The 27,848-nt window shown below is 45.1% G+C and overlaps 12 protein-coding genes and 1 long non-coding RNA gene across 16 annotated transcripts; 7 read left to right on the forward strand and 6 right to left on the reverse strand.

Moving 5' to 3' along the window:
• Window positions 1-39: 39 nt before the first annotated feature.
• Window positions 40-1,857, reverse strand: LOC136187868 (uncharacterized). Its single transcript, XR_010670013.1, has 2 exons — window positions 1,616-1,857; window positions 40-1,567 (listed from the first exon to the last, which is right to left on the reverse strand). It is a non-coding gene; the product is annotated as an uncharacterized lncRNA (long non-coding RNA).
• LOC136187867 (uncharacterized) lies at window positions 138-1,518 on the forward strand. Its single transcript, XM_065975586.1, has 3 exons — window positions 138-229; window positions 483-914; window positions 964-1,518. Exons 1-3 carry the CDS (start codon window positions 154-156, stop codon window positions 1,419-1,421), a joined length of 966 nt encoding a protein of 321 aa, XP_065831658.1. The 5' UTR covers window positions 138-153; the 3' UTR covers window positions 1,422-1,518.
• A 2,044-nt stretch (window positions 1,858-3,901) lies between the features above and the next one.
• LOC136186890 (fucolectin-5-like) lies at window positions 3,902-5,678 on the forward strand. The gene is made up of 4 exons (XM_065974363.1): window positions 3,902-3,999; window positions 4,526-4,978; window positions 5,030-5,464; window positions 5,519-5,678. The coding sequence occupies exons 1-4, from the start codon at window positions 3,927-3,929 to the stop codon at window positions 5,524-5,526; spliced, it is 969 nt and encodes a 322-aa protein (XP_065830435.1). The 5' UTR covers window positions 3,902-3,926; the 3' UTR covers window positions 5,527-5,678.
• A 1,120-nt stretch (window positions 5,679-6,798) lies between these two features.
• LOC136187468 (uncharacterized) lies at window positions 6,799-8,273 on the forward strand. Its single transcript, XM_065975068.1, has 4 exons — window positions 6,799-6,877; window positions 7,320-7,721; window positions 7,780-8,211; window positions 8,266-8,273. The coding sequence occupies exons 1-4, from the start codon at window positions 6,799-6,801 to the stop codon at window positions 8,271-8,273; spliced, it is 921 nt and encodes a 306-aa protein (XP_065831140.1).
• On the reverse strand, window positions 8,106-9,814 carry LOC136187695 (density-regulated protein-like). Of its 3 annotated transcripts, XM_065975354.1 has the most exons (10): window positions 9,774-9,814; window positions 9,707-9,726; window positions 9,573-9,651; window positions 9,472-9,516; window positions 9,389-9,420; window positions 9,251-9,338; window positions 9,054-9,193; window positions 8,944-9,002; window positions 8,614-8,873; window positions 8,106-8,388 (listed from the first exon to the last, which is right to left on the reverse strand). In XM_065975354.1, exons 1-8 carry the CDS (start codon window positions 9,805-9,807, stop codon window positions 8,961-8,963), a joined length of 480 nt encoding a protein of 159 aa, XP_065831426.1. In that variant the 5' UTR covers window positions 9,808-9,814; the 3' UTR covers window positions 8,106-8,388; window positions 8,614-8,873; window positions 8,944-8,960. The 3 variants fall into 3 exon arrangements, with proteins under 3 accessions (XP_065831426.1, XP_065831427.1, XP_065831425.1); XM_065975355.1 differs by having other exon boundaries at window positions 8,819-9,002; XM_065975353.1 differs by having other exon boundaries at window positions 8,614-9,002.
• A 101-nt stretch (window positions 9,815-9,915) lies between these two features.
• On the forward strand, window positions 9,916-10,435 carry LOC136187696 (dynein light chain 2, cytoplasmic). The gene has a single exon (XM_065975356.1). It carries the CDS (start codon window positions 9,986-9,988, stop codon window positions 10,253-10,255), a length of 270 nt encoding a protein of 89 aa, XP_065831428.1. The 5' UTR covers window positions 9,916-9,985; the 3' UTR covers window positions 10,256-10,435.
• On the reverse strand, window positions 10,400-14,168 carry LOC136187694 (pre-rRNA 2'-O-ribose RNA methyltransferase FTSJ3-like). Its single transcript, XM_065975351.1, has 20 exons — window positions 14,079-14,168; window positions 13,921-14,026; window positions 13,812-13,858; window positions 13,679-13,758; window positions 13,530-13,629; window positions 12,579-12,649; window positions 12,446-12,526; window positions 12,241-12,390; window positions 12,077-12,184; window positions 11,926-12,026; window positions 11,774-11,869; window positions 11,641-11,724; window positions 11,392-11,582; window positions 11,233-11,338; window positions 11,100-11,184; window positions 10,958-11,050; window positions 10,810-10,904; window positions 10,688-10,755; window positions 10,507-10,637; window positions 10,400-10,445 (listed from the first exon to the last, which is right to left on the reverse strand). Exons 1-19 carry the CDS (start codon window positions 14,143-14,145, stop codon window positions 10,507-10,509), a joined length of 1,860 nt encoding a protein of 619 aa, XP_065831423.1. The 5' UTR covers window positions 14,146-14,168; the 3' UTR covers window positions 10,400-10,445.
• Window positions 14,169-14,497: 329 nt separating this feature from the next.
• On the reverse strand, window positions 14,498-16,278 carry LOC136187700 (hydroxyacyl-coenzyme A dehydrogenase, mitochondrial-like). 2 transcript variants are annotated; one of them, XM_065975362.1, is made up of 9 exons: window positions 15,874-16,014; window positions 15,689-15,817; window positions 15,480-15,637; window positions 15,251-15,377; window positions 15,109-15,198; window positions 14,980-15,052; window positions 14,878-14,925; window positions 14,761-14,829; window positions 14,498-14,711 (listed from the first exon to the last, which is right to left on the reverse strand). In XM_065975362.1, exons 1-9 carry the CDS (start codon window positions 15,952-15,954, stop codon window positions 14,596-14,598), a joined length of 891 nt encoding a protein of 296 aa, XP_065831434.1. In that variant the 5' UTR covers window positions 15,955-16,014; the 3' UTR covers window positions 14,498-14,595. The 2 variants fall into 2 exon arrangements, with proteins under 2 accessions (XP_065831434.1, XP_065831433.1); XM_065975361.1 differs by having other exon boundaries at window positions 14,878-15,052; window positions 15,874-16,278.
• On the forward strand, window positions 15,971-17,181 carry LOC136187701 (14-3-3 protein 1-like). Its single transcript, XM_065975363.1, has 4 exons — window positions 15,971-16,126; window positions 16,195-16,531; window positions 16,583-16,917; window positions 16,968-17,181. The coding sequence occupies exons 1-4, from the start codon at window positions 16,063-16,065 to the stop codon at window positions 17,012-17,014; spliced, it is 783 nt and encodes a 260-aa protein (XP_065831435.1). The 5' UTR covers window positions 15,971-16,062; the 3' UTR covers window positions 17,015-17,181.
• Window positions 16,990-19,762, reverse strand: LOC136187698 (gametogenetin-binding protein 2-like). Its single transcript, XM_065975358.1, has 15 exons — window positions 19,616-19,762; window positions 19,445-19,560; window positions 19,296-19,367; window positions 19,131-19,246; window positions 18,990-19,066; window positions 18,866-18,932; window positions 18,751-18,804; window positions 18,653-18,700; window positions 18,556-18,604; window positions 18,364-18,506; window positions 18,185-18,307; window positions 17,963-18,131; window positions 17,521-17,913; window positions 17,439-17,468; window positions 16,990-17,369 (listed from the first exon to the last, which is right to left on the reverse strand). Exons 1-15 carry the CDS (start codon window positions 19,650-19,652, stop codon window positions 17,211-17,213), a joined length of 1,653 nt encoding a protein of 550 aa, XP_065831430.1. The 5' UTR covers window positions 19,653-19,762; the 3' UTR covers window positions 16,990-17,210.
• On the forward strand, window positions 19,692-20,685 carry LOC136187702 (PRKR-interacting protein 1 homolog). The gene is made up of 6 exons (XM_065975364.1): window positions 19,692-19,925; window positions 19,981-20,059; window positions 20,113-20,213; window positions 20,281-20,366; window positions 20,415-20,485; window positions 20,540-20,685. The coding sequence occupies exons 1-6, from the start codon at window positions 19,695-19,697 to the stop codon at window positions 20,581-20,583; spliced, it is 612 nt and encodes a 203-aa protein (XP_065831436.1). The 5' UTR covers window positions 19,692-19,694; the 3' UTR covers window positions 20,584-20,685.
• Window positions 20,686-20,723: 38 nt separating this feature from the next.
• Window positions 20,724-22,082, forward strand: LOC136187699 (uncharacterized). The gene is made up of 4 exons (XM_065975359.1): window positions 20,724-20,827; window positions 20,896-21,213; window positions 21,273-21,590; window positions 21,641-22,082. Exons 1-4 carry the CDS (start codon window positions 20,782-20,784, stop codon window positions 22,042-22,044), a joined length of 1,086 nt encoding a protein of 361 aa, XP_065831431.1. The 5' UTR covers window positions 20,724-20,781; the 3' UTR covers window positions 22,045-22,082.
• LOC136187697 (uncharacterized) lies at window positions 22,026-25,608 on the reverse strand. The gene is made up of 19 exons (XM_065975357.1): window positions 25,425-25,608; window positions 25,259-25,374; window positions 24,572-25,191; window positions 24,402-24,520; window positions 24,296-24,353; window positions 24,189-24,249; window positions 24,077-24,137; window positions 23,952-24,027; window positions 23,523-23,900; window positions 23,386-23,470; window positions 23,179-23,338; window positions 23,017-23,123; window positions 22,910-22,970; window positions 22,707-22,854; window positions 22,601-22,650; window positions 22,513-22,551; window positions 22,387-22,464; window positions 22,262-22,336; window positions 22,026-22,211 (listed from the first exon to the last, which is right to left on the reverse strand). Exons 1-19 carry the CDS (start codon window positions 25,593-25,595, stop codon window positions 22,125-22,127), a joined length of 2,550 nt encoding a protein of 849 aa, XP_065831429.1. The 5' UTR covers window positions 25,596-25,608; the 3' UTR covers window positions 22,026-22,124.
• Between the last annotated feature and the right edge of the window lie 2,240 nt (window positions 25,609-27,848).

Below are 27,848 nucleotides of genomic sequence, written 5' to 3' on the forward strand. Positions count from 1 at the left end.
ATGGCCCGCGCTTCTCAACCGCGATTTTGCATGTGAACGTGTTTTTACAGCTTTAGCTTTATTTATCTAACGCATACTATAAGGCCTAGCGAATACAGTAGGCTCGATCGTTCGCCACACGCACAAAGAAAGCCAGACGAAGCGGATCTCAGTATGGCACTCGTCGTGACGGCCGTCTTGGTTGCTACTGCTCTCTTTTCCTCGCTCGCATTCGGAGCAAAGACGAGAGGTAAGTGAGACGATAACGGAGTTGAACTGCATTTCGCGCGACTTACAAAACCAATTGCAACGTCGTGTCCTTTGGACACCTTGCCATATAGGGAGGTATATAGGGTGGGTTGAACGATTGGCGCTCTCCATGCCGCTTGATCTCTGCCTGATTGCGATAACGTTATCCTAAATTAACGTCCGAGGGCGCGGGGAGACATAAACCGGCGTCTCTAGAGTGATTATAGCGACGGTCTTCTCTTTAATTCTAAAAGACTCGTCGATGAATTACGTCAATGTGGCGCGTTTGGGAAACGCTTGGCAGAGCTCTACCGACTCGGGCTCGTGCAACCCCACCGCTGACAAAGCGATAGACGGCAACACGGAAGGCGTCTTCTCTCCGTGGTGCTCCGTCACTCAAACGAAACGCGAGCCAAACGCGTGGTGGCAACTTCAATTGTCCGAAAGTTTCATCGTCCATGCAGTCATTCTTTTCAATCGCGTCGACTCTGGCATAGACCGTCTCTCCAACTTCGACGTCATACTAAAGGATGAATCCAACAAGGTCGTGCAAAGCTTTCACGAGGTCAATGGTGGCATCGAAATCCTCGCCTACCCAATGAATTCCAACGCTGCCTATGTTCGCTACGTTCGAGTTCAACTTCGCGGAACAAACATTCTCAGTCTTGCCGAAGTGCACGTATACGGTAACGTCATACACTAGAGATGACGTCTAACTAGAGGAATGATTCTTAGGAGAAGCAGAAGACCACGAAAGAAACTTGGCTGCATTCAGACCCGCAACTCAAAGCTCCACGAAAAACGACCCGTGCCAACCGACCGCTTCCGTGGCGGTCGACGGTAACACGGAAGGCGTCTTCTCTCCGTGGTGCTCGGTCACTCACACGAATAACGAAGACCAAGCGTGGTGGGAGGTCGATCTCCAACACTCGACAGATGTCCACGAGGTTCACGTCTTCAATCGCGTCGACTGCTGCATGAAACGTCTCGCCAATTTCAACGTCACGCTGAAAGACTCGGACGGAGATGTTCTGGCTACGGAAAATTTTCCGGGTGGCACGGATACCCAAGAATACACGTACGAAGTTGACGGGGTGTCGACAATAATATCTAACGTGAGATACGTTCGCGTTCATCTTCTCGGACAGGGGATTCTGAGTCTCGCTGAAGTTCAAGTCTATGGTTGGTACTAATATTCCGTGAGCTTTCATCTGCTCGCGAAATCGTGGATGTTTGACGTTTACTCGTTTGCATGCTTTTGATGTTCGCAATTGTTGTCTTGCTGTTGCTTTTATGTGAAATTCTTCGCTTGTGCACGCCGCGGGCGGAAAGGGGGCCCCTTCGCATCATACTATAGCTACACTATACGCGAAAAGTAAAGCCATACCGTCAAAGCACGGATCCGTGGTCAAAGCGTTTCCACTTCTCCGTCAGGCGTGTATTGTATTCAGTGTTTCGGGAGCCGAGTCGCGTGTATTTTCGGGTTTTCGTGGCGTCGAAGGTTGAAGGGGGCCCCTCCGCGTCGTTCTATGCTAGTAGAGTCGTACCGTCTAGACGCTTCCACATCGGGCCGCCTTGATTGGCCTTTTGCGAGACTGAGAGGGAGATTGCGGAGTCGCCATCGTCTTTTTTCTTGATGTCCCGTAAATGATGTGTCCCGTAAATGATGCCCCGTACGCGAAATCCTTTCGATTCTCGCGCGATCGACAATGATCTTCGAAAGGTTTGTAGCTAGTCTGCTGTTCGAAGAGCGTTCGTTGCGTCGTGTTTCGATCTTCCGCCATTTTGAGCTCGGTCGTCGATGTTGCGTCATAATTTCTGGTCTTGCCGCCGGTCAAACCTGTTTTCGAACCGGTTTAGAATTCGCACCTATTCGGTCAAACCAATGAGCGCACTGTACGTCACACCACGTGACACAGCGGACCAATGAGAGCGCTGGGTGAATGGGCGGGGCGCGCTCTTCAAAATAGCGACGAGCGCACCGATTTCCTTCAGTTGCGGCTGAGGGTGGGTGCGGCGTGGAGCAATCTGCGTCTCATCCTTGAGATGGACTGGCTCGGGAGATTCGACAGAAGGCAAGTGAGGATAGTTGGAACTCAGCGTGGCCCACGGGTAATTCCGTGCCGGAGCCCCTAGGCAGGGCGATGGGGGGCTTATGCCTCGGTTTACGCACTGGGATTTAACGATCGCCAAAGTCTTATTGTTGCCAATAAGCACGGCTCACGTTAGGCACGAGTGAGCACGGCTTAGAGGGGGTGTTCAACCATGGCCTGGTTGCCGGCACTTATCTCACCCGATGGCACGATTAGACGGAGGATGATCCGGCCCAGGAGCCTTCGATTCCTCCATTGCACTGTCTTCATTGTTGACTCCTACAAGCAGTGGTCAGCCTCTCTCCACTTCACAAGGCCCGGTTCTTCTCAGGAAGACATACCGAAGGCTTTGGTACCAGCGCACCGGGGTTTCGGTATTAGGGGCCGATTCTCATCCAGGTGGGTACTGATCGGAGTGGCCGAGGACCCGCAACTCGCCCGACATTTTTTGGAAGGGGGTCATCGCTTTGCGAAGACTTCCCTGGGCTACAACGCGTCCGAACCTCCCCGCGGTGTAGCCTGGGTAACGCGAATACGGACGCAACCAAAAGGTACGTATATGGATTGATTGACAGTAGCTAATCTCTTTTTTCTTCTAGGGCAAAAGTCGCACGATCGAAAGACGCGATGACGAAGCGAACGGGACGCATTGAAAATAAATCTAGCTAGGTAAACATTTTTTCTCGTTAGAATAGGTCGTAGGTGACTTTGTATGCACGTTTTTTGCTCGAATATAATGGTTTTGCGAATCGATGTATCACTTCGATATCCACGTGACCGCGCGTAAAATATCTTTGGGATATCTAATCGATTGTCCGTTCTCGCTTGTCACTGAAGTGATTTGAGACGGCAGAAGGTCCCACTCGCGTCGTCATGCAAGCGGACGTTTCACGCCGAAAACTGACAAACAATCGTTTACGGTACATAATAGTCGCGTGGGCCGTCGGCTGGCCGTCAGTTGGCCGTCAGCTGGCCGCTTCCATAACAAACGCGGAGGGAACGCAAATGAAGCCGGATCAGGGCTGGCCCGCGCTTCTCGATCAACGCCCACGATGTTTGCACGTGAACTCGTTTTGCATTTTATGTTTATTTATCTAAACTATAGGGCCCAGCGAATAGGTTCGTTCGCCACACGCCCAAAGAAAGCCAAACGAAGCGGATTTCAGTATGACACTCCTAGTGACGGCCGTCTTGGTTGCTACTGCTCTCTTTTCCGCGCCCGCATTCGGAGCAAATATGACGAGAAGTAAGGCACAGGCAAAGGGACTAGTGAACTGTATCGTCGATTTGAGGCGGCAGATGGTCTCATTCGCGTCCGTTTGATCAGTCTTTGCAAAGGAACGCGTTAAAAAGTAAACGCGGTGGGCAAATGAAGCCGGGTTAGTACGCCCGCGGGCGCTTTATGCAGAAGCGGCCTGCCAGCGACACGCGCTCCTCAACCACAATGTTTGCATGTGAGTGTTAGCAGCTTTAGCTTTATTTATCTAGTTCATCTAATAAACGCGGTAGACCAATGGTTGACAACGTACGAATTATAAAGGTCCAGCGGATAGGCTCGCTTGCCCCACACGCCCATAGAAAGCCAGAGGAAGCGGATCTTATACTATGGCATTCCTCCTCGTGACGGCCGTCTTGGCTCTCTTTTCTTCGCTTGCTTTCGGAGCAAATTTCACGAGAGGTAAGGCGAAAGGACTCTGAAACTGTCTCGGCTATTGAAACAATTCAAAGCAATGCGCATTTTCTCCAAGCTTCTAAGTAGAGGCACTGTAAACAAATCGCAACTTCAATTTATAACGTGCTCTTTCGGCACCTGTTGAGCCATAGATGTAATATCTATGGTTGGGCGACCAGCTGGTTCTGCCAATTTGGGTTCACTATCTTATCTCCACACTTCTCAGGGGTGCTGAGAGTGTGTACTAATTATGATATGTAATTACTTTACCCCGCCTAGGCCATTGTGTCAATTGGGACGTCTTTGTTTGTCTCCTCAGACTAATTTAATATAGACTAACTCAATGAATTCAAGTGCGCTGATTGGGCCGCACTGTACAGTGCGGCGGTACAGACTGAGTTTGCGCAGGTGACCAGACCCTCTTCCTCCCAGAACGAAGACGTCACTATAGGATATACTGCCCGCCGTAAACTAAAACTAAAACTAAAACTCGGCGCTTTATTATCAGTCAACAATCACGGTGTTCTTTTAGACTACAAAATTCTGAGAGACTCCGCGACCTATTACACAAATTTGGCAATCTATGGAACACCTACGCAGAGCTCTACCTATTCTGACTCGTGCAACCCCACCGCTTCAAAAGCGACGGACGGAAACAACGAAGGCGTCTTCAAACCGTGGTGCTCGGTCACTTTAACAACCAACAGCGATGCCTCAGCGTGGTGGGAAGTTGACTTGAACGCCAATTCAATCGTCTATTCAGTCGTTGTTTTCAATCGCATCGACTGCTGCATGACTCGTCTCACCAACTTCGACGTTATACTGAAGGATCAATCCCACAAGGTCTTGAGAAGCATTCACGAAGTTCTGGGTGGCACAGAGATCATAGCCTTCTCAATGTATCCAATACTGACAGGAGTACGTTACGTTCGAGTTCAGCTTCGCGAAAAAAACTATCTCAGTCTCGCTGAAGTAGAAGTTTACGGTAAGAAGAGTCAATTGAAGGACTCGGTATCACGTAGGTATTTTTTTATAGGAAGCAATAAACTCGCTACGAAAAGAAACTTAGCCCAAAACCAACCTGCTTCTCAAAGCTCGACGTACAATCACTCGTGCTTTCCAACCGCTTCTTTAGCCGTCGACGGTAACACGGAAGGTATCTTCTATCCGTGGTGCTCGGTCGCATTAACCAACAAGGACCAGCAAGCGTGGTGGCAGGTCGATCTCCAAGACTCGCATACTGTCGACTTGGTTCATGTTTTTAATCGCGTCGACAAATTGATAGAACGTCTCGCCAATTTCAACGTCACGCTGAAAGACGCGAACGGCAAAACGCTGGCGACGCAAAATTTCGTTGGTGGCGCGCAAACCCAAATATATACATTCGATCAAATAGTCAATAACGTCAGATACGTTCGCGTTCACCTCATCGGAAACAGCTATCTGGGTATCGCTGAAGTTCAAGTGATTGGTAAGGAAAAGACCATTAGAGGAATAATTCCGTTTTTCTATATTGATGCTCTAGGCGAGTGAGCTACCATCCGCTCGAATCGGCGAAATGACATTTTCTGAATGTTTAATGCTTGCTTTGTCTGCACGTCTTGGATGTTCGTCTTGCTGCTGTCGCTTAATGGAATATTTGCATTTGATCACGTGTGCACAGCGCAATTGTTGTCTTGTTGCTTTTAAATGGAATTCTTCGCTTGTGCACGCCCGCTTGCGGAAAGGCCCCCTCGCATCGCAAAAAGTAAAGCTGTACCGTCAAAACGTTCCCTCTTCTACGTGGGGCGCTGCCTCGATCGCGCATAGACCTCTTGCGAGAGAGGATAGAGAAGAAAGAGAACTCCTGTTACGTCACGCGTTTCACGAAAGCCCCGTACGAACTACGTACACCTATTTATTTCATTTTCTATTTAGCGTCGCCTTTTTCAATTATAGTATCCTGTCGACTCCTACAAACAGTGGTCGGCCGCTCTCCACTCTACAAGGCCCGGTTCTTCTCAGGAAGACACACCGAAAGGCTTTGGTACCAGCGCGCCGGGGTTTCGGTATTAGGGGCCGATCCTCATCCAGGCGGGTGCTGAATGGCGTGGCGCAGGACCCGCAACTCGCCGGACATTTTTGGAAGGGGGTCATCGCTTTGCGAAGACTTCCCTGGGCTACGACGCGTCCGATCGAACCTCCTCGCTTTTTTTATATTTAGACAAATACAAGAACAAGAAAAACACAAGAACAAGAAAACAGGAATAGAACCCGCGGTGTAGCCTGGGTAACGCGAATACGGAAGACGCGATGACGAAGCGAATGGGACGCATTGAAAATAAAGCTAGCTAGGTAAACACTTTTTCTCGTTAGTACAGGCCGTAGGTGACTTTGTATGCACGTTTTTTACTCGTTTTGCTTATGTATCGTTTCCACGTGACCGCGTAAAATTTCTTTGGGGATATGTAATCGATGGTCGCCGAAATGCCGTTGATTGTCGGCTCACCTTCGTTCCCGCTTGTCACTGCAGTGATTTGAGACGGCAGAAGGTCATCAAGCGGACGTTTTATGCGTGCAAACTGAAGGCGGGAACGCATCCTCTTGGGCAGAAAACCGACAGACAAGGCGCCAGCCGATCGCTTCCATATCATGAAAAACAAACACGGACGAAGCCGGATCAGCGGCTGGCCCGCGATTCTCAACCGCGATTTTGCACGTGAACGTGTTTTTACAGCTTAATTTAGCTTTATTTAAACTATAGGGCCTAGCGAATACGCTCGTTCGCCACACGCCCAAAGAAAGCCAGACGAAGCGGATCTCAGTATGGCACTCCTCGTGACGGCCGTCTTGGTTGCTACTGCTCTCTTTTCCTCGCTCGCATTCGGAGCAAATATGACGAGAGGTAAGGCACAGGCAAAGGGACTAGTGAACTGTCTCGCCTATTGAAACAATTCAAAGCAATTTTCTCCAAACCTAAATAGTAACTAAAAAAAATGAAGGCACTCTAACGAATCGTTACGTGTTCTTTTTGAGCGACGGTACTGTACGGACAGATCCTGACGTTGAAGCGGATCAGCCAATTAAGTTCGTTATCTCGACGTTGGAGGTCGACCCTGAGAGGATGCAGAAATAATAGAATACTAATTGTGATGACGAACTCGTGTCTCGTCATTCGGTCATCTATATCCTCCGTAGGATATAACTATTATAGGATAGTGATAGTATGATAGTATTGCCCTGGCGGCACCTTAAAGGAAACTAAAACCCGACAGTCAACATATCCACGATGTTTTTCTAGATTACAAAATTCTGAGACTCGACGACATATTACACTGATTTGTCAGTTTATGGAACAGCAACGCAGAGCTCTACCTTTTATCACTCGTGCCACCCCACCGCTTCAAAAGCGATTGACGGAAACAGCGAAGGCGTCTTCCATGGGTGGTGCTCAGTCACTCACACGAACCAGGATGCCTCAGCGTGGTGGGAAGTCGACTTGAAGGCAAGTTCACTCGTCTATGCAGTCGTTCTTTTCAATCGCGTCGACTGCTGCATGGACCGTCTCTCCAACTTCGACGTCATACTGACGGATCAATCCCACCACGTCTTGGGAACTTATTACGAAGCTCATGGTGGCAGAGAAATCATGGCTTTCTTAATGCATTCCATACTTACTGGAGTCTACCACGTTCGAGTTCAGCTTCGCGGAAAAAACTATCTCAGTCTCGCTGAAGTAGACGTTTACGGTAAAGGCTCGTATCACTTAACTAACTCAACTTGTATTATTTAAATTATTATTTTTAGGAACAAACCACGTTGCCATCCAAAGAGACTTAGCCCGACACCAACCTGCTACTCAAAGCTCGACCTTCTATCACTCATGCTCGCCAACCGCTTCTAAGGCCGTCGACGGTAACACGGAGGGTTCCTTCCATTGGTGCTCGGTCACTCACACGAATAACGACCACCAAGCGTGGTGGCAGGTCGATCTCCATGGCTCGCATACTGTCACCAAGGTTCACGTGTTCAATCGCGTCGACTGCTGCATGGAACGTCTCGCCAATTTCAACATCACGCTGCGAAACTCTTACGGAGCGACGAAGGCGACGAAATATTTCTCTGGTGGCACACATACTGAAATATATACATTTGAGTATACAGTCTATGACGTCAGATACGTTCGCGTTCAACTCCTCGGACAGAACTATCTGAGTCTCGCTGAAGTTCAAGTGATTGGTAATGAAAAGACCATTAGAGGAATAATTTCTTTTTTCTATATTGATGCTCTAGGCCACTGAGCTATACCATCCGCTCGAATCGGCGAAATGACATTTTCTCAATGGTTGATGGTCGCGCCTGTCTGCGCATGTCTTGGATGTTCTTGCTTGTCCGTCTTGCTGCTGCTGCTGTTGCCTAAATGGAATATTTGCATTTGATCACGTGTGCACCGTACGCAATATAAATACCCCCCCCCTATAGAAACCCGCTTCCACCAATAATAAACGTCCGTGGGAAAGTGAAGCCGGATGGGCGAACATCGCGCCTGGTGGCACGCAAAATATACGCATGCATTATAAGGGATGAGCGGATAGGCTCGTTCGTTCGCTACACGCCCATAGAAAGCCAAGCAGATGTTACCATGAGATTCTTCGTGACGGCCGTCTTGGGTTCCTCTGCTCTCTTTTCCATTTGAGCTTCCGTTCGTTCGAATATCGGTGAAATGACATTGTTGAATGTTTCTGTTGTCTTGCTTTCGAATGGGATAGCGAAATTTGTGTTTGATCGCTTGTGCGCACGGAAAGGGGACCCCTCGCTTCGTACTACGCTAAAACTAAAGTCATACCGTCAATACGTTTCCACTTCTACGTCGGGCGCCGCTTCGATCGCGCATAGGCCTTCTTAGAGAAGAAAGACAAAAGAGACATGCTTCACGTCACGTGTTCGCCAAAGCCCCGTACGCACATCTACCTAAAAGTATTCATTTTCTATTTAGCGTCGCCTTTTTCAATTATAGTATCTTCATCGATCTTTAACGAGAATTAAAACGCTGTATTCTTTCGTCAGAAAAAGGGACTTACTTCTGGAAATCTTTCTAGAAGATAATCTACAATATCTCCGCAAACGTCTCCTTGAATAACAATCTCATCCTCGCCAGTGACAGACGATCCGCACGAAAAATGAGTAGCAAACAGTTTTGACGTCTTTTTCAAATTGATGCCTAAAAAAACAAAAAATAAAAAATCTCTCTCATTTAATCAATTATTAATTTTATTACCATATGTTCCTAGTCCCACAACAACGGTTACGTATTTTCTTTTATTGCGCGTCACTTTAGAAATAACGATTTTCTTTTCGACTTCTCGCTAAATTTGTCGTCGCTCAAAATTAGATTATAATTAATTGAATTAGGTGCCTTTTTCTCCGCTTTTCGTAGAGCTTTTCCACCTGGAATTTTTTTCGAGAAATTTTTCTATTGGGCCTTTCTTGGGCTTTTACCTCTCGTCTGCTTTTTCTTTACAGCTCCGCCTGCGTCGTCCTCGTCTAAAGCGCGTTAGAAGATGATGCTTCGCGAACGATTTACGGATTATCGAGCTAACTGTCGTCTTGGACTAAGTCTGGATGATTTTGCTGAAGCCACGTCTTGCATTTGGCTGGATCGGGGCCGTATTCGCAATACTAGCCGAGCGGGAACAGTTCGAATTTCGCGAAAAGGACAACGAATTGACTTCACCTCAGTCGGCATTGTACAAACTGCACAGAACGTATCGTTTTAAGTAGTGGGGAGTCGTTTTACGTACCTCCGCAGTAGAGAACGCTTAGTGCTTCTGCCATTTTTATCCGGGATTCTTTAATTGCTGCTTGCAAGCACGTTAGACAAACTGTTTCAGGACGCCGAACCAGACGCCCAACGCCGACCAATCAGAATCGACTCGTTGCCACGCCGGTGATTTGTTTGACAAACCCGTACATAGCAAAGCGAATCGTCCGTTGCAACCGTCGCTAGCCGAAAATGACCGAACGAAAAGCCGTAATCAAGAACGCCGACATGTCCGAAGACATGCAGCAGGACGCCGTCGAATGCGCAACGCAAGCGATGGAGAAACACAACATCGAGAAAGATATAGCGGCGTTCATCAAGAAAGAATTCGACAAGAAGTACAATCCGACGTGGCACTGCGTCGTCGGGCGCAATTTCGGCTCGTACGTGACGCACGAAACGAAGCACTTCATCTACTTCTACTTGGGCCAAGTCGCCGTTCTCCTTTTCAAATCGGGATGAAAGAGAGACGAAAAAGAACGTAGCATAGTTTTTAGATGATCGCGCGCGAAGACTTGGATGTGTGTTGTTATGTTGGCTTGCTTACTTCATAAAAATGCGTGTCTGAGAAATTCATTGATAGTTTAGGGCGCCAATGTTTCCACGTGACGTCTCTAATAATCATTGATACTTGAAGCTCCACGTGACGTCTCTAATAAGTGTATGGCAGAACCTTCTACCTACTGTAGGTGTCTTCGTACGTTACATTGTACCTATTTTCTTCGCTTTCTTTTTTGGGCCTTCTGCTGATTCTTTTCGGCTCTCTTGTCCTTTTTCATGCGTGAGTCGACCATTTTGTATCGTCCCTTCACTCCCGCTGGTCGACCAGGTTTTCGACTGCGTGCTAGGGACTTCAATCAGAAATTTTTTGGTCATCAACAAGATTGATCGTACTTCCGTGTTTTTTGCTAACAACGTACTGCACTTTCTCTTTGGGCTTCAATTGCATTTTTTTGTAGATACTTTATATAAAAAATTCTGAGGAAGTAGACTCTTGGGGAGGGGAAAATTCTTACTTTCGCAACTGACTCGCTTTTTCGACTCCCGAAGCCCCCGATAAATCGGTGACCGATTCAGCTTTCTTCCTCAACACTTGTAGCCGCCTAAGAGCCTGAGACCAAGATAAATTAAAAATAATATATAAAACAATATATAAAAACGCACTTTTTTCTTCTTTCTCGCTTTCGCTTCAACTATCTTTGCAATGGGACGTGCACTAAGATCTTTTAGACGCTTATTGTATTGGTCGACTTCTTCCTGTAGTGATGATGATGACGTACAATAGATTATGTTTATTTAATCTTACCCTGGTAACAGGCATTTGCTTTACGTAGAACTTCTTCTCTTCTTCGACGAACCAATCAGGCAAGTCGTCGTCGTTGAAACTCCATCTTATAAATAATATTAATCAATAAATAAGATTAATATTCCGAACGTACCTGTGATAGCCGGAATCTTCGATCTCGCGTTTCGCTTTCTTTGAAGTCGCCATCTTCGTTCCTATAGCCAATCCAACCGGATCAAGATCATCCTCAACCTCCTCAACTAAAATTAATATGAATATATTATTAAAATTATTCAGAGCCAATCACGTGTACCCTGTCTTTGTTTCTTCTTCTTCGTTGGAACACTCTCTTCATGATCTGACTCCAATGTTTTCTTCATATTGACTCGTTTCGAAAAGAGTTCCTGGTCGTGGAAGAAATTTCCTGATTTTTCAGTGACGAGCATTTTGAGTCGCATCTTCTCCTGCTGCTTTCTCTCCTTCATCTGATCCTTTCTCTTTTTCCTTCACAAAAAAATTGAAATTTAATTAGTTATTGATTTGCCTAGAGGGAGGGACACGCCTCTTCGCTTTCATATGAACGTCTAAACGAATCTGTTGCGCCATGGCATCCGCTTCGTCTTCAATCGTAAAACCGGTCTCTTCTCTATAAAGAGAAGGAGACTCATAGATAAAAATTATTTATTAATTAATACGTTTCTTTATTTGTATCCTTCTCGTCGTTTTCGGAATCCGATTCCGGTTGTCTATCCAGAAACTCTCTCATCTTTTTTCTCCACGTTAAAAGTCGTCTTATAGAGAAGTAATCCAATCCCTGACTTATTATTATTATGTATACTACTAGTACCGTATGTCAGCCTTTCCTAAGACGCGTATATCCTTGCAACAGTCCTTCAGGTCTTCCGTTGTCAGCGGATGACGAAGAAAGACGGACGAATCAAAGACGAGCTAAATAAATAAATAAATATATAAATAAATATTTGAATATAGTATCTTACTTCTGACGCTTTTGCCAATACGTCCATGAAATCGGCTCTCGCTACAAATTCAGATACATTGATTTGTTTCAATTCGGAATATTCTTCAGCAGGCGTTTTTTGAGTGCTCTAAAAAACAAAATTTTTAATTAAAATAGTTCAATGCAGAGTGTTTTTGTCTATACGGATGACGTCATTGCCGGAAGTTGAAGTTTTTTCATCGGCTCGACTTCTTCAAAGATAAATTTCGAATCAAATATACGCGGATCTATTTTATCTGGGGCAATGTAATTCTGACAAACAACGAAAATTTCAGCCGACTCATTACGAGAAGCCTAAAGAAAATAATAATAATAATTAGAAGATAATCTCATTGATTTGTTGTTTCACCTGCGGTTTGGTCGCGGAAACTTTCTTGAACAATTGCTGAAATACCCAGAGCAAGGAATGATAATCTTTAGAACGAAAAACCTAAAGAGACAACGTAACCAAGGATACGAATAGAGTGTATATAGGCTATCACCTTGGTTACAAACGAGCCTCCTTTTCTCAAAAAATCGCACGCTAATTTGACCGCCTTCAAACACAGTGTAGCTATATAAAAAGGCAATAAATAATTAATTATTAATCATTCTATCAGGGTTGTGCCGAGAATTTTTTCAGTGTGGGAAGAAGGTCTGGAAAATTGTCCAAGACACTTTTATGAATCGTCTAAGGCAAAATTGTCTTGGACCATTTTCAAAACTGTCTTGGACCATATTTAAAACCATTTTAAAAATTGTCTTGAACGTTCGAACGGGAAGAAGACAAAGGCATAGGGAGAAGGCAAAAGGCATAGGGAGAAGGCAAAAGGCATAGGGAGAAGGCAAAAGGCATAGGGACAAGGCGAAAGGCATAGGGAAAAGGCAAAAGGCATAGGGAAAAGGCAAAAGGCATAGGGAGAAGGCAAAAGGCATAGGGAGAAGGCAAAAGGCATAGGAGAAGGCAAAAGGCATAGGGACAAGGCGAAAGGCATAGGGAAAAGGCAAAAGGCATAGGGAAAAGGCAAAAGGCATAGGGAAAAGGCAAAAGGCATAGGGAAAAGGCAAAAGGCATAGGGAAAAGGCAAAAGGCATAGGGAAAAGGCAAAAGGCATAGGGACAAGGCGAAAGGCATAGGGAAAAGGCAAAAGGCATAGGGAAAAGGCAAAAGGCATAGGGAGAAGGCAAAAGGCATAGGGAGAAGGCAAAAGGCATAGGGAGAAGGCAAAAGGCATAGGGAAAAGGCAAAAGGCATAGGGAGAAGGCAAAAGGCATAGGAGAAGGCAAAGGGAATAGGAGAAGGCAAAAGGCATACTGTAGGAGAAGGCAAAAGGCATAGGGAGAAGGCAAACGGCATAACGTTTTAGTAGTGTATGGGTTGGCGATAGGCGAGTGAGGGTCGGGGCCGACCCATGCCGACCCACGTGGGCAGAACCCTGTTCTTTTTGTCTTGCCTTGTGAAAAGGCGTCCTGTATCCACGCCGTTCCCACGTTGGGAGCCCCGTCGTGAATGACGCAATCCGCTTTCCATCCCTTCAGTTCCCTTTGGAGCGACTGAGAAAATAACAATAATTAAGATTATTTTCTTATAGGGTTTTCTTACTTGACGACATTTTTCCGTTGTTATGTCTTCTTGGAGTGTAATCACGTTGTGTATGGGTTTAATTGGAACCAAATCGACTCCTAAAAAAGAAAATAGGGTAAATATCATTCGGTCACGTGATCACGATATGCACCAATAATGAGACTCGAAACGGGAGTATTTTCGACGGCCGCTTGAAGCCTAAAAAATTAATTAATTAATTAATTAATTTAATTATTTCAATTTTTTAGATATGGACGTACCATCCGCCCGGTGCCGCGCACAAGTCGATTAGGACCCTAGCTGTTTGTAGAAAATTGAATTGACGGTTCAATTGGAGCAATTTGAAAGCCGATCGCGATCTATAGCCTGAAACCGCGCCAATTGTCAATCGATTGTATCAAAATCGGATTCGCTATACCGGTTTCCTTCGCCAAGTGGTAGAAGCGATCTTTTCGGCGCTTTCCTAGCTTCGCTTTCTTCGTCATGTTGCAGGGCACATGTACGTAGTCTAGCGTGCGTTAAAGAATCAACAAATCATTTTCCACGTACAAATGGAAAGCATAAAAGACGAATGCACGCCACTAAAGCGCGACTATGACAGTTGCTTTCTAAAATGGTACACAAGTAAGTACCTAAAAGGCGATCGTCGAAGCGACGACTGCACTCACCTCTATTCAAAATATCAGGAATGCGTTCTGGTAGAGAACAGAGACTCGCTCGCGTGACGTATGCACCTAATGTCTCCATATAGAAAGCAATCAAAGAAAAGGGGCTGAATTTGGATGAAATGAAAGAGGCGGTGCTCGGAACTGATAGAGAGAAAATTCCCCCGTAGAATAACGCGAAAAATCATTTTTTAATTAATAATAATAATGACGTGTTTTTTGAGAGCATTCTTCAAACGCACGTGATGTGACGTCACAGTGACGTCATTACTAATGCTTGTAGAAACCTTGGCCCGTCTTGTTGCCCAACTTTCCTTCGGCGACCAATTTATTCAATAGATCGCTCGGTTGGAACAACGCTTCATCAGGAACCAGATCGTGCCATCCTAGAAAATAATCTATAGAGATTAGCTCTCTATTATTTATCTATCTCACCGTCCATGATAAATTTCGTTGTGTCGAGTCCAACGTAGTCGAGAAGTTGAATGGGTCCCATTGGATGGCCTATGTGCACGTGCGTGGGCGTGGTAAATCAATAGCGTATATAAATACCGGCTCCCAGTTTCATTGCAGTGTCAATGTCTTCAGCAGTGGCATCACCTATTATAAAAGATAATGTATATATTTCTATTTCTAATGCAATCACGTGCATACCTCTTTCTAACATTCGTATCGCTTCCATTAGATATGGCACTAGGAGTCTGTTCACAATAAAACCCGGAGTATCCTACATATAGATGTAATTAATTCGAAAATAAATAAATAAATAAATAATTTTCTCACGCGACACGAGACCGGTTTCTTGCCAACCGATTTCCCAAACTCAGTCAAATAGTCGAACGTCTCCTGACTGGTCTCCGCAGTGCGAACGACCTGGAAGGAATCACGTGACGCGCGACCAAGGGGTTCCCTCTATTCAAAAAACCTCGACCAACTTCATTACGGGGACTGGATTAAAAAAGTGCAAGCCACCAAAACGATCTTTTCTCTGCGTCGCACTCGCGATTCTCGATATGGAAAGCGATGACGTATTCGAAGCGAAGACCGTGTGCCTTGAGAAAACAATTCAATACTAATTATAATGATTAATTAATTAATTAATATAAAACAATTCAATAATAATTATGATAATTAATTCATTAATTAATATGGACTTTGGAGCTGCGGAATCGAGATCTTGAAATAGTTTCTGTTTTGTCTCCATGTTCTCGACTATGGCTTCAATAACCAAATTGGATTGAGCTGCAGCCGAGAGAGCGTTTGTGCTATAATTTAGACGACTGGTCGATTTTTCCAAGAAGTCTTTCGCTTTCTATATAAGAAAAAATGAATTGATTTTTTTCGTTGATTTTTGTGTCTCTACGGTGACGTCATCTGGAAAGGTTTTCTTTGCGACTCTTTCCAAGCTCGATCGTATCCTGCGATCGGCTCCCTGCAGCAATTCGTCCGTTTGATCGACTAAATTGACGTCATGTCCGTTTTGCGCCGCTACCTAAAAAATTAGAATTATTACATAATTCCGTGGCGCGTTGTTGGTTTATGCGTCACTTGAGCGATTCCCGATCCCATTAGGCCGGCACCGACGACGGTGATCGTGCTGAAGCGTCTCGTCGTCGCAGCCAATCTCATTGGAATGCGAAAGAGTCGGTGCGTTCGTAACGCGCATGCTCGCGAGTTTCCCTAGATATCGTCTCCGGTCGAATCCTTCCATTTGACGGCAATCGTCAGCGCGAAACGATGGACGAGGGAGCGAAGAAAGTCTTCACAGCAAAGCTAGCCGAACAGGCGGAAAGATACGACGGTTAGAAGCCCGTCCGGGCGGCGGGGATCGTCCCCCAATCGAACTGATCCTCCCCAATTCCCCCACAGAAATGGTGAAATGCATGAAAGACGTCGTTAAAGCGAAAGAACAGAAACTATCGACGGAAGAGCGCAATCTTCTCTCAGTCGCCTACAAAAACGTCGTGGGGGCGCGTCGCGCTTCGTGGCGAATCATCAATAGTCTTCTCCTAAAGAAGAAAGACGCGAGCGATAGCGAATCGCATCTCAAAGAATATCAGGACGTCATCGAAAAGGAATTGGAAGAAATTTGCGGTGACGTCATCAAAGTATTGGGGGAAAAGAAGGAGGATGATACGGGCGTCGGCGGCGAGGGTCTATTAGGAGAAGCGGTGGAAAACGAAGAAAAGGTCTTTTATCACAAAATGTAAGGCGAAAAAAATTAAATATAATTTATTAATTATTGATTTTAATTAAGGAAAGCGGACTATCATCGCTATTTGGCCGAATTTCAAAAGGATGACAAGCGTAAAGAGGCCGTAGAAAAAGCTAAAGAGGCGTATAAACATGCGACGGAGGCGGCCAAGGAACTCACCGTCACTCATCCCATTCGTCTCGGCTTGGCGCTCAATTTCTCCGTCTTCTATTACGAGATTGTGGATAATTCGGAGAAGGCGTGCGAGTTGGCGAAAAAGGCGTTCGATGACGCTATAAGCAAGATAGACGATCTTCAAGAGGAGAGCTATAAGGATAGCACTCTCATTATGCAACTTCTCAGAGATAATCTCACGCTTTGGACGTCCGACATGCAAGGTACATTCGATTATTTATTTATTTATTTATTTATTTTAATTTTTTTTTAGATGAGAAGGAGGAAGTTCAAGACGTTGAAGATGCTGAAGTGTCTTGACCTGTTTCTTTTTTTTTCCAGGGGGACCTTTGAACTATCCGTTTTTTTTTTTTGTGTGTTTCTCGTTTGTTTGTTTGTTTCGTCTATAATGTATGTAGGCTTATTGTGTGATCAAGGAAATGTATTGGTCTTAGTTAATACAACGTGAACACGTGCTTTTGATTGTGGGAGGAGCAAAGAGGTCACGTGTTCCCTTTCACTTGGTGCAGCACACTTGGATTTCTTTTGAATAGGCGGCGAATTTCGCTTCGATTTTCTTTCTCAGCTGCTTTCGCGTGTGATCCACTTCCTGTTTCTTCGCGCGAAAGACGTTGATTTCTTCCTGCGAGATGAAACTCGTCTCGTCCGAATCAGTCTAAAGGGAAAGGAAAAAAAATTCAAAATGATTAGGGAAGATATATTAATTAATTAAAGTGATAAAAACCGTGAGAAGATCTTCTAATCCACACGGCAGCTAAAAAGAAAAAATACATCACCAGTCCCTAGGGTTATTATATATGATATACCTTAACAACTTCCTTCTTCTTAGGGCCGTTTTGCATGCTGCCACAAATTCCGCATGACGTCGATGATGACGTCAACGATGACGTCGACGGATTCTCCTCCTCCTCCTCCTCCTCCAAATCTTCGTCATCATCATCGTCATCTTCCTCCTCCTCCTCTTCCTCCTCTTTGTCTTTTGTTTCGTCTCGAGGTGGTGTCGAGCCTTCTTCCTCTTCCTCCTCCTCTTCCTCTTCCTCCTCTGACTTGCAACAGTGCGGAAGCGATTTCATCGCTCGTTTCAATTTACGCTTGAGTCTCTTCTGCTCGCGTCGACGCTCCTTCACGTCGGATTCGTGCTGAAATTCGTCCACCAATCGATCGATTTGAGACAATCCGTTTTTCGCGTCAACAGCCATCTAGATAAATAAATCAATAACGATTATTTCTATCCAAGGGTGTCCTTGCCTCGAAGCGTTTCTTCATCGTTTCCAAGCAGACCAAGAAGAGCATTTGCCACGATTGCTCTTCGCTTTTCAATTTCTGCCAAATGCGTTTGAGTCGTTCCCACAGGTGAATTCCGATGCACGTGAGAACTTCTTCCTGCGCCATTTCCATCGTTTTCGCGTGACGCTCGCTATGTTGTACACTCAAATACTACTATTAATGACGTCATTATTTTTAACGTACCCCCCTTGGTTGTCCGGCTCCGCTCGTTCGATAAGACACGCAATATATTTGACGTCACATGGAACGTGAATGTGCTGGGCTTCGGGACAGCTGCGAATTCCCTCAAACAAAAGCGAACAATACCTAAAAACGCAATTGAATTAATTAATTTAATTAGTTTAATTTAATTAATTAATTACCCTCGTTCTCTTGGACTGTCCAATCCCTCGACGAGAATTGCGTAAGCGCGAAGGACTTTGCTCTTGCATTCCGAACAGAAACGATGTTTTCTCACGTACATTTCAACTGTGTCCAGAAGCGATTCAGCGTCAATTATGGTAATCTATTATTGATGTATGTATATTCGAAGTCTTGAGACTATGTGTTACTACTTCGTCTTTGCAGTCCTTTGAGAGCAATTTCCACACGTCAGTCCAACAGCTGAGAAGAGAAAGTGAATGCGAGAAGACTTTTTAATGAGAAACGTACCAGGGATACTTCAGTTTATGGGAGTCGAGAGAATGAAGGGCGCATCGTCTTTACAAAAAACAATATCTGATAATAATTATTATTATTAATTTCTGTGCCTGTTTCGTTTGCTTTTCGGAAGAGCTCCCATTATATCACTAAGACAGTTTGTCCTGCCCCGGAAGATAGATACAGGCTATCCACATAATTAATCATCATTATCAAAATAATTACCCTTGTAAATAAAATAATGTGTAAAACCGCCTGGAATCAGTAAGATAGGAGGGACGCAGTGCTAACTCTAAGAGAAGAGTGACATCGCACAATGACGTCATGCACAGATCTCTGACGTCATTACTTCCAGACTTGGTAATATATATCGGTTCCAAAGCCGGCTGTCCGGACTCCTGAAGCTGACAATACAAACGTTCAACACTGGAAGGAGAAAAAAAGTAGTTGTTTTTGTTTTGTTTTGTTGCCATGGAAACGGGTATCGAGCCTTTTTCTGCATCCAACGCACGGAACGGCTTGGGAGAGATGATCGAGTACGTCCTGAATTGGCACGTGAGTCGCCGAACTCAATTCGTCTTTCGTGGGAAATATTTTGTATTTGAACTGAATATCGTTATGTAATTAATTAATTAGGTATTGATTTTTTATTTGCCTTGCAGAATTTCTTCAATTCCGTTTGATCGACGTGATGAGTGACGCGAGTTTCGGGAATTTCCATCATAAGCTAATAAATAAATAAATAATTAACAAAAACATGGCCGCGGATGCGAAGCGCTCGGATTGCGAATCCCCGTACTGTACCGTCAATCCGTCTTCGACTTGAAGCGGAATTTGACGACAAAGAGCGCGACAATCGTCTTTTTCGCCGTTGCAGACGCCGACAAGACGAGCGCTCAGGCCCGATCGTGAGAATAAGCCTAGATGTGATCGTTGCCACGCGACGACGCGCTCCGCGGTCGCCTTTTTCTCTACCTTGTTCCGTGCACACCGTGCAAGTGCAACGTTTCATCTTGAGATTTTGGAAGTCTAAAGCGCGCTAACGAAACAATCGATGCTCACGGAAACGATGTCTAAGCTAAGCGGAGGTCAACCGGTTGACATTTTAGCTTACCGAGATGCTTATGAGCTGTCTATGAAGTTGAATGCCCTCTCGAGAGTAGCTTTGGTCGACATATGCGTCTCTTTAGCGTGCGCTAAACGATTTGAAATGACGGACGACAAAGCGGCGAAAGCGGCGACCGATCAACAGCGTCTTCAGCTCGAGAAGCTTATGTCGGACGTTGTAAGATATTCTTCGTTGTTCGCAATTAGAAAAAGTGCGGGAAATCGTTCCTAAGGCGAAACCCGTCGTAATTCCCGAACCGGCGAAGCTGAAAGCGCCTCCTAAACCGGCCGAATTCAATTTCGACGTCATGGGTAAGAGATTCGAATCGTTTCTGTTACGATATCGAGTCGCGATATCGAAAAAGGATCGAGCGCGGGCGCCGGAAGCGGCGAATTTCACATTTATCGCGGAATTCGACGACGCGAAATGAATAGGCAAGAGTGGATCGAATCGGAAGCGAAGAAAGTAAGGAGGAGGAGAAAGCGAAAAGAGGAATTTAAATGTCACGTGACGTGTTCTTTTTCTCTTTTAGGAAGAACTCGACGACGAGTTTCGAAAAAGACAAGCGGAGAGGCAGAAGGAAGACGACGCTCGAACAGCGAAGAAACGAGCGAAAAGGTAAATTAGAAAAAAAATTAGCTGACTCATCATTATTCTTTTTGTTAGACTTAAACGGAAAGAGAAGAAGAAGAAGTCGGGTGTTGTCAACGTTACCAAGGGCAACGAGAAGAAAAAAGGTTAATTAATAATATATCATTATTGATCTCATTCAAGATGGCGTTGTTTTGTAGTGAAAACGTCATCAAAGGAAGAGTCGAGTGATGAAGAGGACTGAAACAGGCTCTAATGTAAATATCATAATATCAGTGAGAGGCTTTTAGTTTCCACGTGTGTCTCCTTCTCAATTATATGAATTAATTAAAGTCGGATTAGCTTTCGTTTTCGCTATCGCGTTTTGTTTTGAGTGGAGTGGAATCGGAGACGATCGTTCAGTCGATCGCTTCCTGCGGATCAAGCAGGATATACGTCTTATATGGAGATCAGACAACTCGTCGTCGTCGTCATCACGCTTTGCATGGGTCAGCGCACGTATTCGATCATAATTGAGACCCTTTATAATTAAAGATTGCGTCCTCCCCCCATGCAGAGAGTATTATCGGCTTGGAAAAGGTCGTGTTGCCGGTCACGTTAGAGAAGGGGAAGAACACGGCCCGGGTTAGCTGCAAGGGCTATCCTCCCCACAATCCCAAGTGGAGAAAGATCAATACCGATAATCCAAATAAAAAAGACGACGTCATTTACGATCCTTGCGGGCTTCTACCCAACTCGAACCGATGTTGGACCGACGAAAAGGACGGAAGAGCGCTCGTCATTCGAGAGGCTAAATTCGAAGATATGGGTATATACGAGTGCGTTGTCGAATCAGAAGTGAAAGTGCAAGTGCGAGTTCAAGAAGTCGTTACCGGTAAAGCCAAGCCCACTTTCGATGAATTTGCATGAGAAAGGAGCTCTAACTCATTGCAGGATGCTCACCGTGTTTTATCAACGCAACAACCAAGTCGATGATGGTGACAATGAAAGACAGAATAGTGTGCAACGTCTCCTTGCCTCAAGAAGAATCTAGTCTTCATTGGTACAGGTTATCTACATCTACGTCGTCGTGGGAAAGGATTCTACCTTGCAAGTTCGTCGATACGAATCACGTTTGTGAGAGGAGTCGAAGCAGAAGCTACAACGTTTTAGTGATCAATAAGAGTCGATTTTCCGATTCGGGAACGTATAAGTGCAGCGTAGAGTCTCCTAAACAGGAACTATACGTCGGGAAATACGTCAACCTTCAGGGTAGGTATAGATTTCCCTTTCTGTTTCTCTAAAGTCTTACTTACGCCTAGTCGAAAATCCGGCACAAAGTCTTCACGATTCGAAAGCAATTACGTCGTTCTCCAAGCGAGATCTACAGGAGTATTTTACAGATGATCGATTCGTATGTATTGGCTGCGGAATGCTCACTTCGCCTCTCCAGGGCGTCGAAATCAATTTGAATTGGTACGAGAAAAATCGTTCCGTGACTGTTATCGAGTCATTGTCCCTCCTAAAAAATGTGACTGAGCCCACTCAGCTTTTTAAACTCGTTCGACGAACGAATGAAGTTAGTCGAGAGCTCTGCGTGCCGGAAGCGTATTTTCCCGTGGGGAAAAGCAAACTGAAAGAATTCGTGTGCAAAGGCGAGTTCATTGGAGATGAAGACATAGGAAAATCCGTGACGATTCTACGTGAAATACGATTAGTGACGTGATGTTCTCACTGTTTTTTTTGTAAAACAGCTGTATAAAAAAGGCAATTACAAAAGTTTGGTTTCGTGAGAGTCACCGTTTTTTATTTGTTATCGTCATCAGCGAATACCAGTTCGATGCGAAAGTCGTCGGAGAATTCTTTTCTTTTCTTTTGACACGCCTTGTCGATCTAATAAAAAACCCTTCATTATAGTTAATAATCGTATATTATATGTATACCTCCATTCTGCTAAACGAGACTTTATTTTTCTCTATAAAGAGGGTGTTGAAAAAGAAATTGCACAGGAGGTCATCCTATGATATTAATAATTAAACCCCGAGTCGACTACGTAACTATTTCTTACGTCAGAAAATCGATCGTAATCCCAAAGCTGTAATTGGATGTCACCGCTCACAGGATAACTTCCGCTTATAATAACAATCTAGACATAAGTAATAATTATCTATAAAAAGGAATCGTTTTTTTTTACTTTTTGACCTTTCTGCCGTTCCACGGGTTGATCAGACTTCTGAAGACATCAGTTAATTAAAGCAATGCCTATATATAAGATAACTCACTTTGGTTGAATACTTCATCTCATTGTTCTCATAAATGACGTAGTAAGGATCTATAGAGTAGAGAATGAGAAGAGTGTCGTCATTCTATGCGCAAAATGCGTCTAACTGCATCCTCCGAGAGCATCGACATCCGGCACCGTCATCATCCTTATGTGTTCAAGTGTTCGCGTTTTTCTCTCCGTCGAGCGGAGACCCCGTTTCAAGACCTGCTCGTAATAGTGAACGTATCTCTTTTGACTGGGAATCGTAACGCCCTTGTGGTGGTGCACATTCAATAAATACATAGAAATACATGCAGCCTGGTCTCACTTTTCCGTTGTATGTTCTAGCTTGACTATAGTACTCCAGAGCTTCTTCAGCCGACTCACATCTAGAGTAAACTTAATCAATACGCCTACGTCATCAGTTTTACTTACGCGGCGCAGTGAACTAAATAGGCGCATAGCATAACACCCGTTCTTCCTTTTCCGGCCTTACAGTGGACAACAGCCACGTTCTCATTACTCATAGTCAACCACGAATGCTAGAACAACGTAGACTCAGACCGGACTATGTTAGTGGACCATGGGTATACGTACGAGATCTTTACAGAATGCTGTAATCATAATGAGAGGGGGAGCACAGTGATCATCAAACGGATAATAGGCGACTCGATTATAGAATTTGGACGCCGGATAGGCACGTTCGGAGCACAGATTATAAATTTTGTAATGGCCTTTGTGTCGAGTTTCAAGAAATCTAAAATTGATAAATATAAATTTGATATTTTTTATGATGATGATTACTTTTGGACGTCGCTTAGCTTATTTCGATAAATTGCTTCGGCTCCCTCGGACGGATATCCCATAGCAATAAGCCGATTCGTTACATCTATTTAAAAACTCCCTCTCTCTCGCGTAACAATGACGTCACCTCTCCTTACATGTCAAATCCAAATCGAAGTCTGTACTGACGAATCTCTTCTTGTCTTTCGATACCAACGCTCTCAAGTGGACCTTGGACGATTTCTTATCGACGTCCCTTTCCTCGACGCTCACCATTCTCATTTGCGAGAACGAACGCGACGACGCTCCGCTTGTCGATCTCAACTGAACGACTTGACCCAAAAATGACTTTTCTTCACATGCCGGCGATCGTCGACCCAGCGGAGTCGGCGATTTCGCTCCCAATGACTTGACTGGTGTAACCGGCGATTTATTTGGCGACTTGCCTTTTTTCTTGTCGATCATCGATGAAAGCTTTCGTTCGTCCATTGATTTGTGACGTAAACGTTGGAATGAGTCGTCACGTGGTTGCTCCACTATTATGTTATTTTTATTATTATTATTTTTTTGAGTTTTCTATTATTTACTGTCTGGTTTCGAGGTGTCGCGAATGCGTTGATCGTATGTTCCGAATTCGGCGCGTTTTGAATGTGAAGCCGCTTTCTGTGTGTAAAAAGTTCTTCCCTACTTCTTCCGGGTTTGCGTTTTTTACCTTGAATGCTTCCATCCAAGCCGTTTTTTCGTCGGCTGATGACGCAGCCAAAATGTACGTGCTTAGAAAATATAATATTATTGGAGACTACTCTTTTTCTCACGTGACGTACCTTCTCTTATTCCATTCGTTTGTTGTGACGATGGAGAATTGGTACGGTTTTTTCGTGACTCCTTTTATAGAGTAGTGTACTATATTCCACGTATAAGCGCTATCTACCTTTTGGCTCTGTTATCTGCGCTCCACTAATGCGAACCTTACTCAAAAGAGTCGTCTCCTTAAAATAAAGATGTATGCGATGACGCTTTCATCTGTGTGTGTTCACCTGCTTTGTTTTGTAATACATCAAAACGCCGGGTGTCAAACGAAAGAACCGATGCTTCCAAGACTTGTATCGACCTCCCTGCTTCAAAAGAATACCTTCCTTCAAGTTTTGAGTCACATCTGAAGGCAGAGCGATCTATTGAAAGGGGGGACCCCCCCTACATCCCTTACTTTTCCCCTCCGTTTCCGCCGTCGCTTTATACTCCTCCTCTTCCGCATCCGGGTCACTTGAAGTTCCGGAGTCGCTCATGGCAACGGCGGCGGCTGCCGTCTCGCCATTCATACGCTCGTTTTCATCATCCGTTGTCGTCGACTCCGCCTCCTCATCCTCACTCACAGAAATTTGATTTCCTCGTTTCAATTTCGGCTTAGATGTCTTCTCATCTTTGTCGTCATCTTCATCGTCGCTCGAATCGAGAAGCGAGTCTCTTAGATACGGCACGGCGTTGACGCCGATTTTCTTTTTGACTTTGGCGTAAACCGGCGGCGGCGGCGCCGGTTCGGGGACCGTATCGTCGGCTTCCGCCGCTTCGAGAGCGGCGAGTTCGTCCGCTTTCACTTCGTCGCTTGTCAACGTCATGCGACTGGTCTCTTCCGCCTCTTCTTCCGCTTCGTCTCCTTCGTCTTCTTCGTCTTCGGTTGCCGGTAGAATTTCAGTCACCGGCGTTATGACTGGTTTTTGTTCTGACTGGGCGGCGGCGGAGGTGTCGGTTTCTGACGACGATTGGGCGGCGAGACAAGCGATCCATCCGTTCATGTCTTCCGTGCTCAAAGCGCTGAGCACGTAGTCGCTGTCGAGAATTTATTTAGAATTTATTTAGGGGGGGCCCACACCGACCGTAACGCCCATTTTCTCACCTTCGCTTGTTTAGTTTTCCCGCGTCGTTCGTGTGCACGATAAAGGAACAGGGGCGAGGTGGCGGAAAGGGGATGCTTACGGTTGATGAGACGACTTGGACTTCGTTGATTTTGCCCTAGGAGAGAGTCACATGAAAATGAGCTCGACTAAACGTATGCGTCTTACCTGAAGAGTCTTTTTCTCTCGATCGCGTTTGTATTTGCTGAAGCTCGCGTAATAGACGAGAAGACCCGGGTAGAGAGCGAAGTAGCGTTTCTTCCAGCTCTTCGTGTGGCCGCCTTCCTTGAAGAGAAAGCCTTCGCGCAAAGGAGACTCGATGTCGAGCCTCGCGGACATTTTGAGCACACACGCCTACTTTCTAACGTGCGTCATTCGAATACCAACAACGGAAATTTCTATCCGGGTTCCCTAGAAGAAAAGCAATTGATAAAATAGGGGTAATGATAATTAGGTAATGGCATAAATACTAGTATCTTCTAGTATCTATGGTAATGGTAGAGCTGGCATTTACAGCATTGACATGCTGTGAAGGCGAATGGTGCAGATGGTGCAGGTTGCTAATGATGATGATGATAATGATGATGATGCTGGTGGTGGTGGTGGTGGTGGTGGTGGTGGTGGTGGTGGTGGTGTTCCTACTACCTAGCTACCTAGCTACCTATCTAGTATACAGTATAAATTACTTTGTAGTATAGTACCATATATACGTTTAGTTAAATAATTACTCTGTATATACCTTGAGGACAGGCAGGCGTCGTCGTCGTCGTCGTCGTCGTCGTCGTCGTCGTCGTTGTCGTCGTCGTCGTCGTCGTCGTCGTCGTCGTCACGCATTCTGCTAACAGATCAAATAGTATCAATATAATTTTCTTAACGCGATCTTAGGCTGTGTCGTCCATCATTGACTAGGCCCGGGCGTCGCTGTCCCGACGACTTGCGCTTGCAACGACGACGAGACCTAGGCAGAAAAAAAGCCAAAAAATAAAAATACAGAAAATCAATACAGATACCACCGATGACATCCGTTGTTCATCCGCGCGGCGATTCGTCCTTCTTCTTCATCCGTCCGCCGCCGCCCGTCCGCATACCTAAGCTAAAAAGAAACCAGCAAAAGAAAACATGAAAAATTCATACAGATACCGCGATGAGTGCCGTCTTCGTCCATCCATCTTCATCCCATCCTTGCTTGAGCACCTATATCTCAAAAAAAAAAAGCGAGCAAGAGAAACAACGAACGGTCCATACAGATACCTCTGATATTTCTTCGTCCACTTCTGTCGTCTTCGTCCATCCTTGCCCCGTCGATCGTCTGCATCTAAGTACTAAAAAGAGCAGGCAAGTGAACACGTGGACTTTACGTACAGATACCTGGCGTCTTCGCTTGTCCACTTACTTCGACGTCGTCATGGGACGCGGTGGGGCCATGCATGCAGCCTTGCATCCAACTAAATCTCAAAAAGAAGACAGCAAAAGAAATCGTGAGTACAGCGTACAGATACCTCGTATGTAGTCTTCAATAGGGCCGTCCGGCGTAGCACACTCCCTTCCGTACCTAGCCCCCTAAAGAAAGAACCAGTACGCGAAACGGTGAGTAACCCATACAGAAACCTTTATTTCTTCGACGTCTTCATCGCTGGCGACGGTCGTCCTATGCCAAAAAGAAAGGTAAGTAAAGACAATAAATGATAATTATTTAAATAATAAATAAAGTTATTATATACATAGTATTAATTAATTAATTAATTAATTAATTCTCTACCCTACTGCCTCTATTTCCTCTAGCAATGCCTAAGGTATGATGAATGTAAAGCTGCTGATGATGATGATGATGATGTGAAGGAAGAGTAGATAATGATGGAGGATGAAGTGTAGGATAATAGGTGAGATGCTAAGAAGTTGAAATTGAAGATGAAGTGAAAGAAGATAGAAGTTGTCTGATGATAAGAAAGGTGATGCATGGGCAGTAAAAATGTGCACTGTGAGTAGGTGGTACCTAGAAGGATCTGTGGTATACTAGCTTTAGCTAAATGATATGTGCACCTGAAATGGAATAAGATAAATAACCGCGCCATACCAATATCAATTGTGACCCCTCCCAGCTGGGGGCACGGTCAAAGAAATTCTGAAAATAAAACGAAAAGAAAAATTCCAACGTTGTCGATTTCACAAAGGAAACCTAAAAGGGGGCCTCAGTCAATAAAGTGATACCAAACGAAACCACTCCCTTAGATGACGTGCGAAGTAACAATTTAGGCTAAATCAAATGCCCTGTACAGTACCTCGTGCCGCGCAGAGAACAATAGCGAAACTTGAAACCGCTTGCGTACCGGACAGGTGTCTTTTACTGTGCGTCACGCCCACCCCGGACCATGTGCTGCATAGACGCACTCCTCGCACGGCGAACTGCAACGATATTGATGTACAGGCAGCGAAATGACTTACTAAACCGACAGTGGAGTTGCAGATCAAAAATGCGGCGCGGCGACTGAGTTAGCGCGTCACTGGCATCTGGCGAGTGCTACAGTAGTCCGTAGTTTGTCTCAACTTTCGCCGAGTTGTCGATTCGAAGGCGAGGACTCGGAGCGACTAAAC

Source organism: Oscarella lobularis, chromosome 5 (genome assembly GCF_947507565.1).
Source record: "Oscarella lobularis chromosome 5, ooOscLobu1.1, whole genome shotgun sequence".
NCBI classification, from domain to species: Eukaryota; Metazoa; Porifera; class Homoscleromorpha; order Homosclerophorida; family Oscarellidae; genus Oscarella; species Oscarella lobularis.

What these genes read in the sequence shown, in the direction of transcription:
- LOC136187698 (XM_065975358.1), bottom strand. Translation starts at nt 19,652, where the DNA reads ATGAAACGTTGCACTTGCACGGTGTGCACGGAACAAG. An exon ending in TGCGTTGGATGCAGAAAAAG is followed by an intron (nt 19,067 to 19,130) that starts GCTCGATACCCG and finishes TTCTCCTTCCAG; the next exon opens with TGTTGAACGTTTGTATTGTC. An exon ending in ATATATTACCAAGTCTGGAA is followed by an intron (nt 18,933 to 18,989) that starts GTAATGACGTCA and finishes CTCTTCTCTTAG; the next exon opens with AGTTAGCACTGCGTCCCTCC.
- LOC136187468 (XM_065975068.1), top strand. Translation starts at nt 6,799, where the DNA reads ATGGCACTCCTCGTGACGGCCGTCTTGGTTGCTACTGCTCTCTTTTCC. An exon ending in CGGAGCAAATATGACGAGAG is followed by an intron (nt 6,878 to 7,319) that starts GTAAGGCACAGG and finishes CTGATTTGTCAG; the next exon opens with TTTATGGAACAGCAACGCAG. An exon ending in CGCTGAAGTAGACGTTTACG is followed by an intron (nt 7,722 to 7,779) that starts GTAAAGGCTCGT and finishes TATTATTTTTAG; the next exon opens with GAACAAACCACGTTGCCATC.
- LOC136186890 (XM_065974363.1), top strand. Translation starts at nt 3,927, where the DNA reads ATGGCATTCCTCCTCGTGACGGCCGTCTTGGCTCTCTTTTCTTCGCTT. An exon ending in CGGAGCAAATTTCACGAGAG is followed by an intron (nt 4,000 to 4,525) that starts GTAAGGCGAAAG and finishes GTGTTCTTTTAG; the next exon opens with ACTACAAAATTCTGAGAGAC. An exon ending in CGCTGAAGTAGAAGTTTACG is followed by an intron (nt 4,979 to 5,029) that starts GTAAGAAGAGTC and finishes ATTTTTTTATAG; the next exon opens with GAAGCAATAAACTCGCTACG.
- LOC136187701 (XM_065975363.1), top strand. Translation starts at nt 16,063, where the DNA reads ATGGACGAGGGAGCGAAGAAAGTCTTCACAGCAAAGCTAGCCGAACAG. An exon ending in ACAGGCGGAAAGATACGACG is followed by an intron (nt 16,127 to 16,194) that starts GTTAGAAGCCCG and finishes ATTCCCCCACAG; the next exon opens with AAATGGTGAAATGCATGAAA. An exon ending in TTGGACGTCCGACATGCAAG is followed by an intron (nt 16,918 to 16,967) that starts GTACATTCGATT and finishes ATTTTTTTTTAG; the next exon opens with ATGAGAAGGAGGAAGTTCAA.
- LOC136187696 (XM_065975356.1), top strand. Translation starts at nt 9,986, where the DNA reads ATGACCGAACGAAAAGCCGTAATCAAGAACGCCGACATGTCCGAAGAC.
- LOC136187700 (XM_065975361.1), bottom strand. Translation starts at nt 15,954, where the DNA reads ATGAGATTGGCTGCGACGACGAGACGCTTCAGCACGATCACCGTCGTC. An exon ending in CCGTAATGAAGTTGGTCGAG is followed by an intron (nt 15,199 to 15,250) that starts GTTTTTTGAATA and finishes GATTCCTTCCAG; the next exon opens with GTCGTTCGCACTGCGGAGAC. An exon ending in TGCAATGAAACTGGGAGCCG is followed by an intron (nt 14,830 to 14,877) that starts GTATTTATATAC and finishes ACGTGCACATAG; the next exon opens with GCCATCCAATGGGACCCATT.
- LOC136187699 (XM_065975359.1), top strand. Translation starts at nt 20,782, where the DNA reads ATGGAGATCAGACAACTCGTCGTCGTCGTCATCACGCTTTGCATGG. An exon ending in CGTCATCACGCTTTGCATGG is followed by an intron (nt 20,828 to 20,895) that starts GTCAGCGCACGT and finishes CCCCCCATGCAG; the next exon opens with AGAGTATTATCGGCTTGGAA. An exon ending in AGTTCAAGAAGTCGTTACCG is followed by an intron (nt 21,214 to 21,272) that starts GTAAAGCCAAGC and finishes AACTCATTGCAG; the next exon opens with GATGCTCACCGTGTTTTATC.
- LOC136187867 (XM_065975586.1), top strand. Translation starts at nt 154, where the DNA reads ATGGCACTCGTCGTGACGGCCGTCTTGGTTGCTACTGCTCTCTTTTCC. An exon ending in ATTCGGAGCAAAGACGAGAG is followed by an intron (nt 230 to 482) that starts GTAAGTGAGACG and finishes TAATTCTAAAAG; the next exon opens with ACTCGTCGATGAATTACGTC. An exon ending in TGCCGAAGTGCACGTATACG is followed by an intron (nt 915 to 963) that starts GTAACGTCATAC and finishes AATGATTCTTAG; the next exon opens with GAGAAGCAGAAGACCACGAA.
- LOC136187702 (XM_065975364.1), top strand. Translation starts at nt 19,695, where the DNA reads ATGCTCACGGAAACGATGTCTAAGCTAAGCGGAGGTCAACCGGTTGAC. An exon ending in ATTCAATTTCGACGTCATGG is followed by an intron (nt 20,060 to 20,112) that starts GTAAGAGATTCG and finishes ATATCGAAAAAG; the next exon opens with GATCGAGCGCGGGCGCCGGA. An exon ending in TCGAATCGGAAGCGAAGAAA is followed by an intron (nt 20,214 to 20,280) that starts GTAAGGAGGAGG and finishes TTTCTCTTTTAG; the next exon opens with GAAGAACTCGACGACGAGTT.
- LOC136187695 (XM_065975354.1), bottom strand. Translation starts at nt 9,807, where the DNA reads ATGGCAGAAGCACTAAGCGTTCTCTACTGCGGAG. An exon ending in AAAGAAAAAGCAGACGAGAG is followed by an intron (nt 9,421 to 9,471) that starts GTAAAAGCCCAA and finishes AAAAAATTCCAG; the next exon opens with GTGGAAAAGCTCTACGAAAA. An exon ending in TACGAAAAGCGGAGAAAAAG is followed by an intron (nt 9,339 to 9,388) that starts GCACCTAATTCA and finishes CGACAAATTTAG; the next exon opens with CGAGAAGTCGAAAAGAAAAT.
- LOC136187694 (XM_065975351.1), bottom strand. Translation starts at nt 14,145, where the DNA reads ATGACGAAGAAAGCGAAGCTAGGAAAGCGCCGAAAAGATCGCTTCTAC. An exon ending in GAGGCTCGTTTGTAACCAAG is followed by an intron (nt 12,527 to 12,578) that starts GTGATAGCCTAT and finishes TTGTCTCTTTAG; the next exon opens with GTTTTTCGTTCTAAAGATTA. An exon ending in TTAGGAAAGGCTGACATACG is followed by an intron (nt 11,870 to 11,925) that starts GTACTAGTAGTA and finishes CTTCTCTATAAG; the next exon opens with ACGACTTTTAACGTGGAGAA.
- LOC136187697 (XM_065975357.1), bottom strand. Translation starts at nt 25,595, where the DNA reads ATGTCCGCGAGGCTCGACATCGAGTCTCCTTTGCGCGAAGGCTTTCTC. An exon ending in GGAAAACTAAACAAGCGAAG is followed by an intron (nt 25,192 to 25,258) that starts GTGAGAAAATGG and finishes AATTCTCGACAG; the next exon opens with CGACTACGTGCTCAGCGCTT. An exon ending in CAGCATTCTGTAAAGATCTC is followed by an intron (nt 23,124 to 23,178) that starts GTACGTATACCC and finishes ACGTTGTTCTAG; the next exon opens with CATTCGTGGTTGACTATGAG.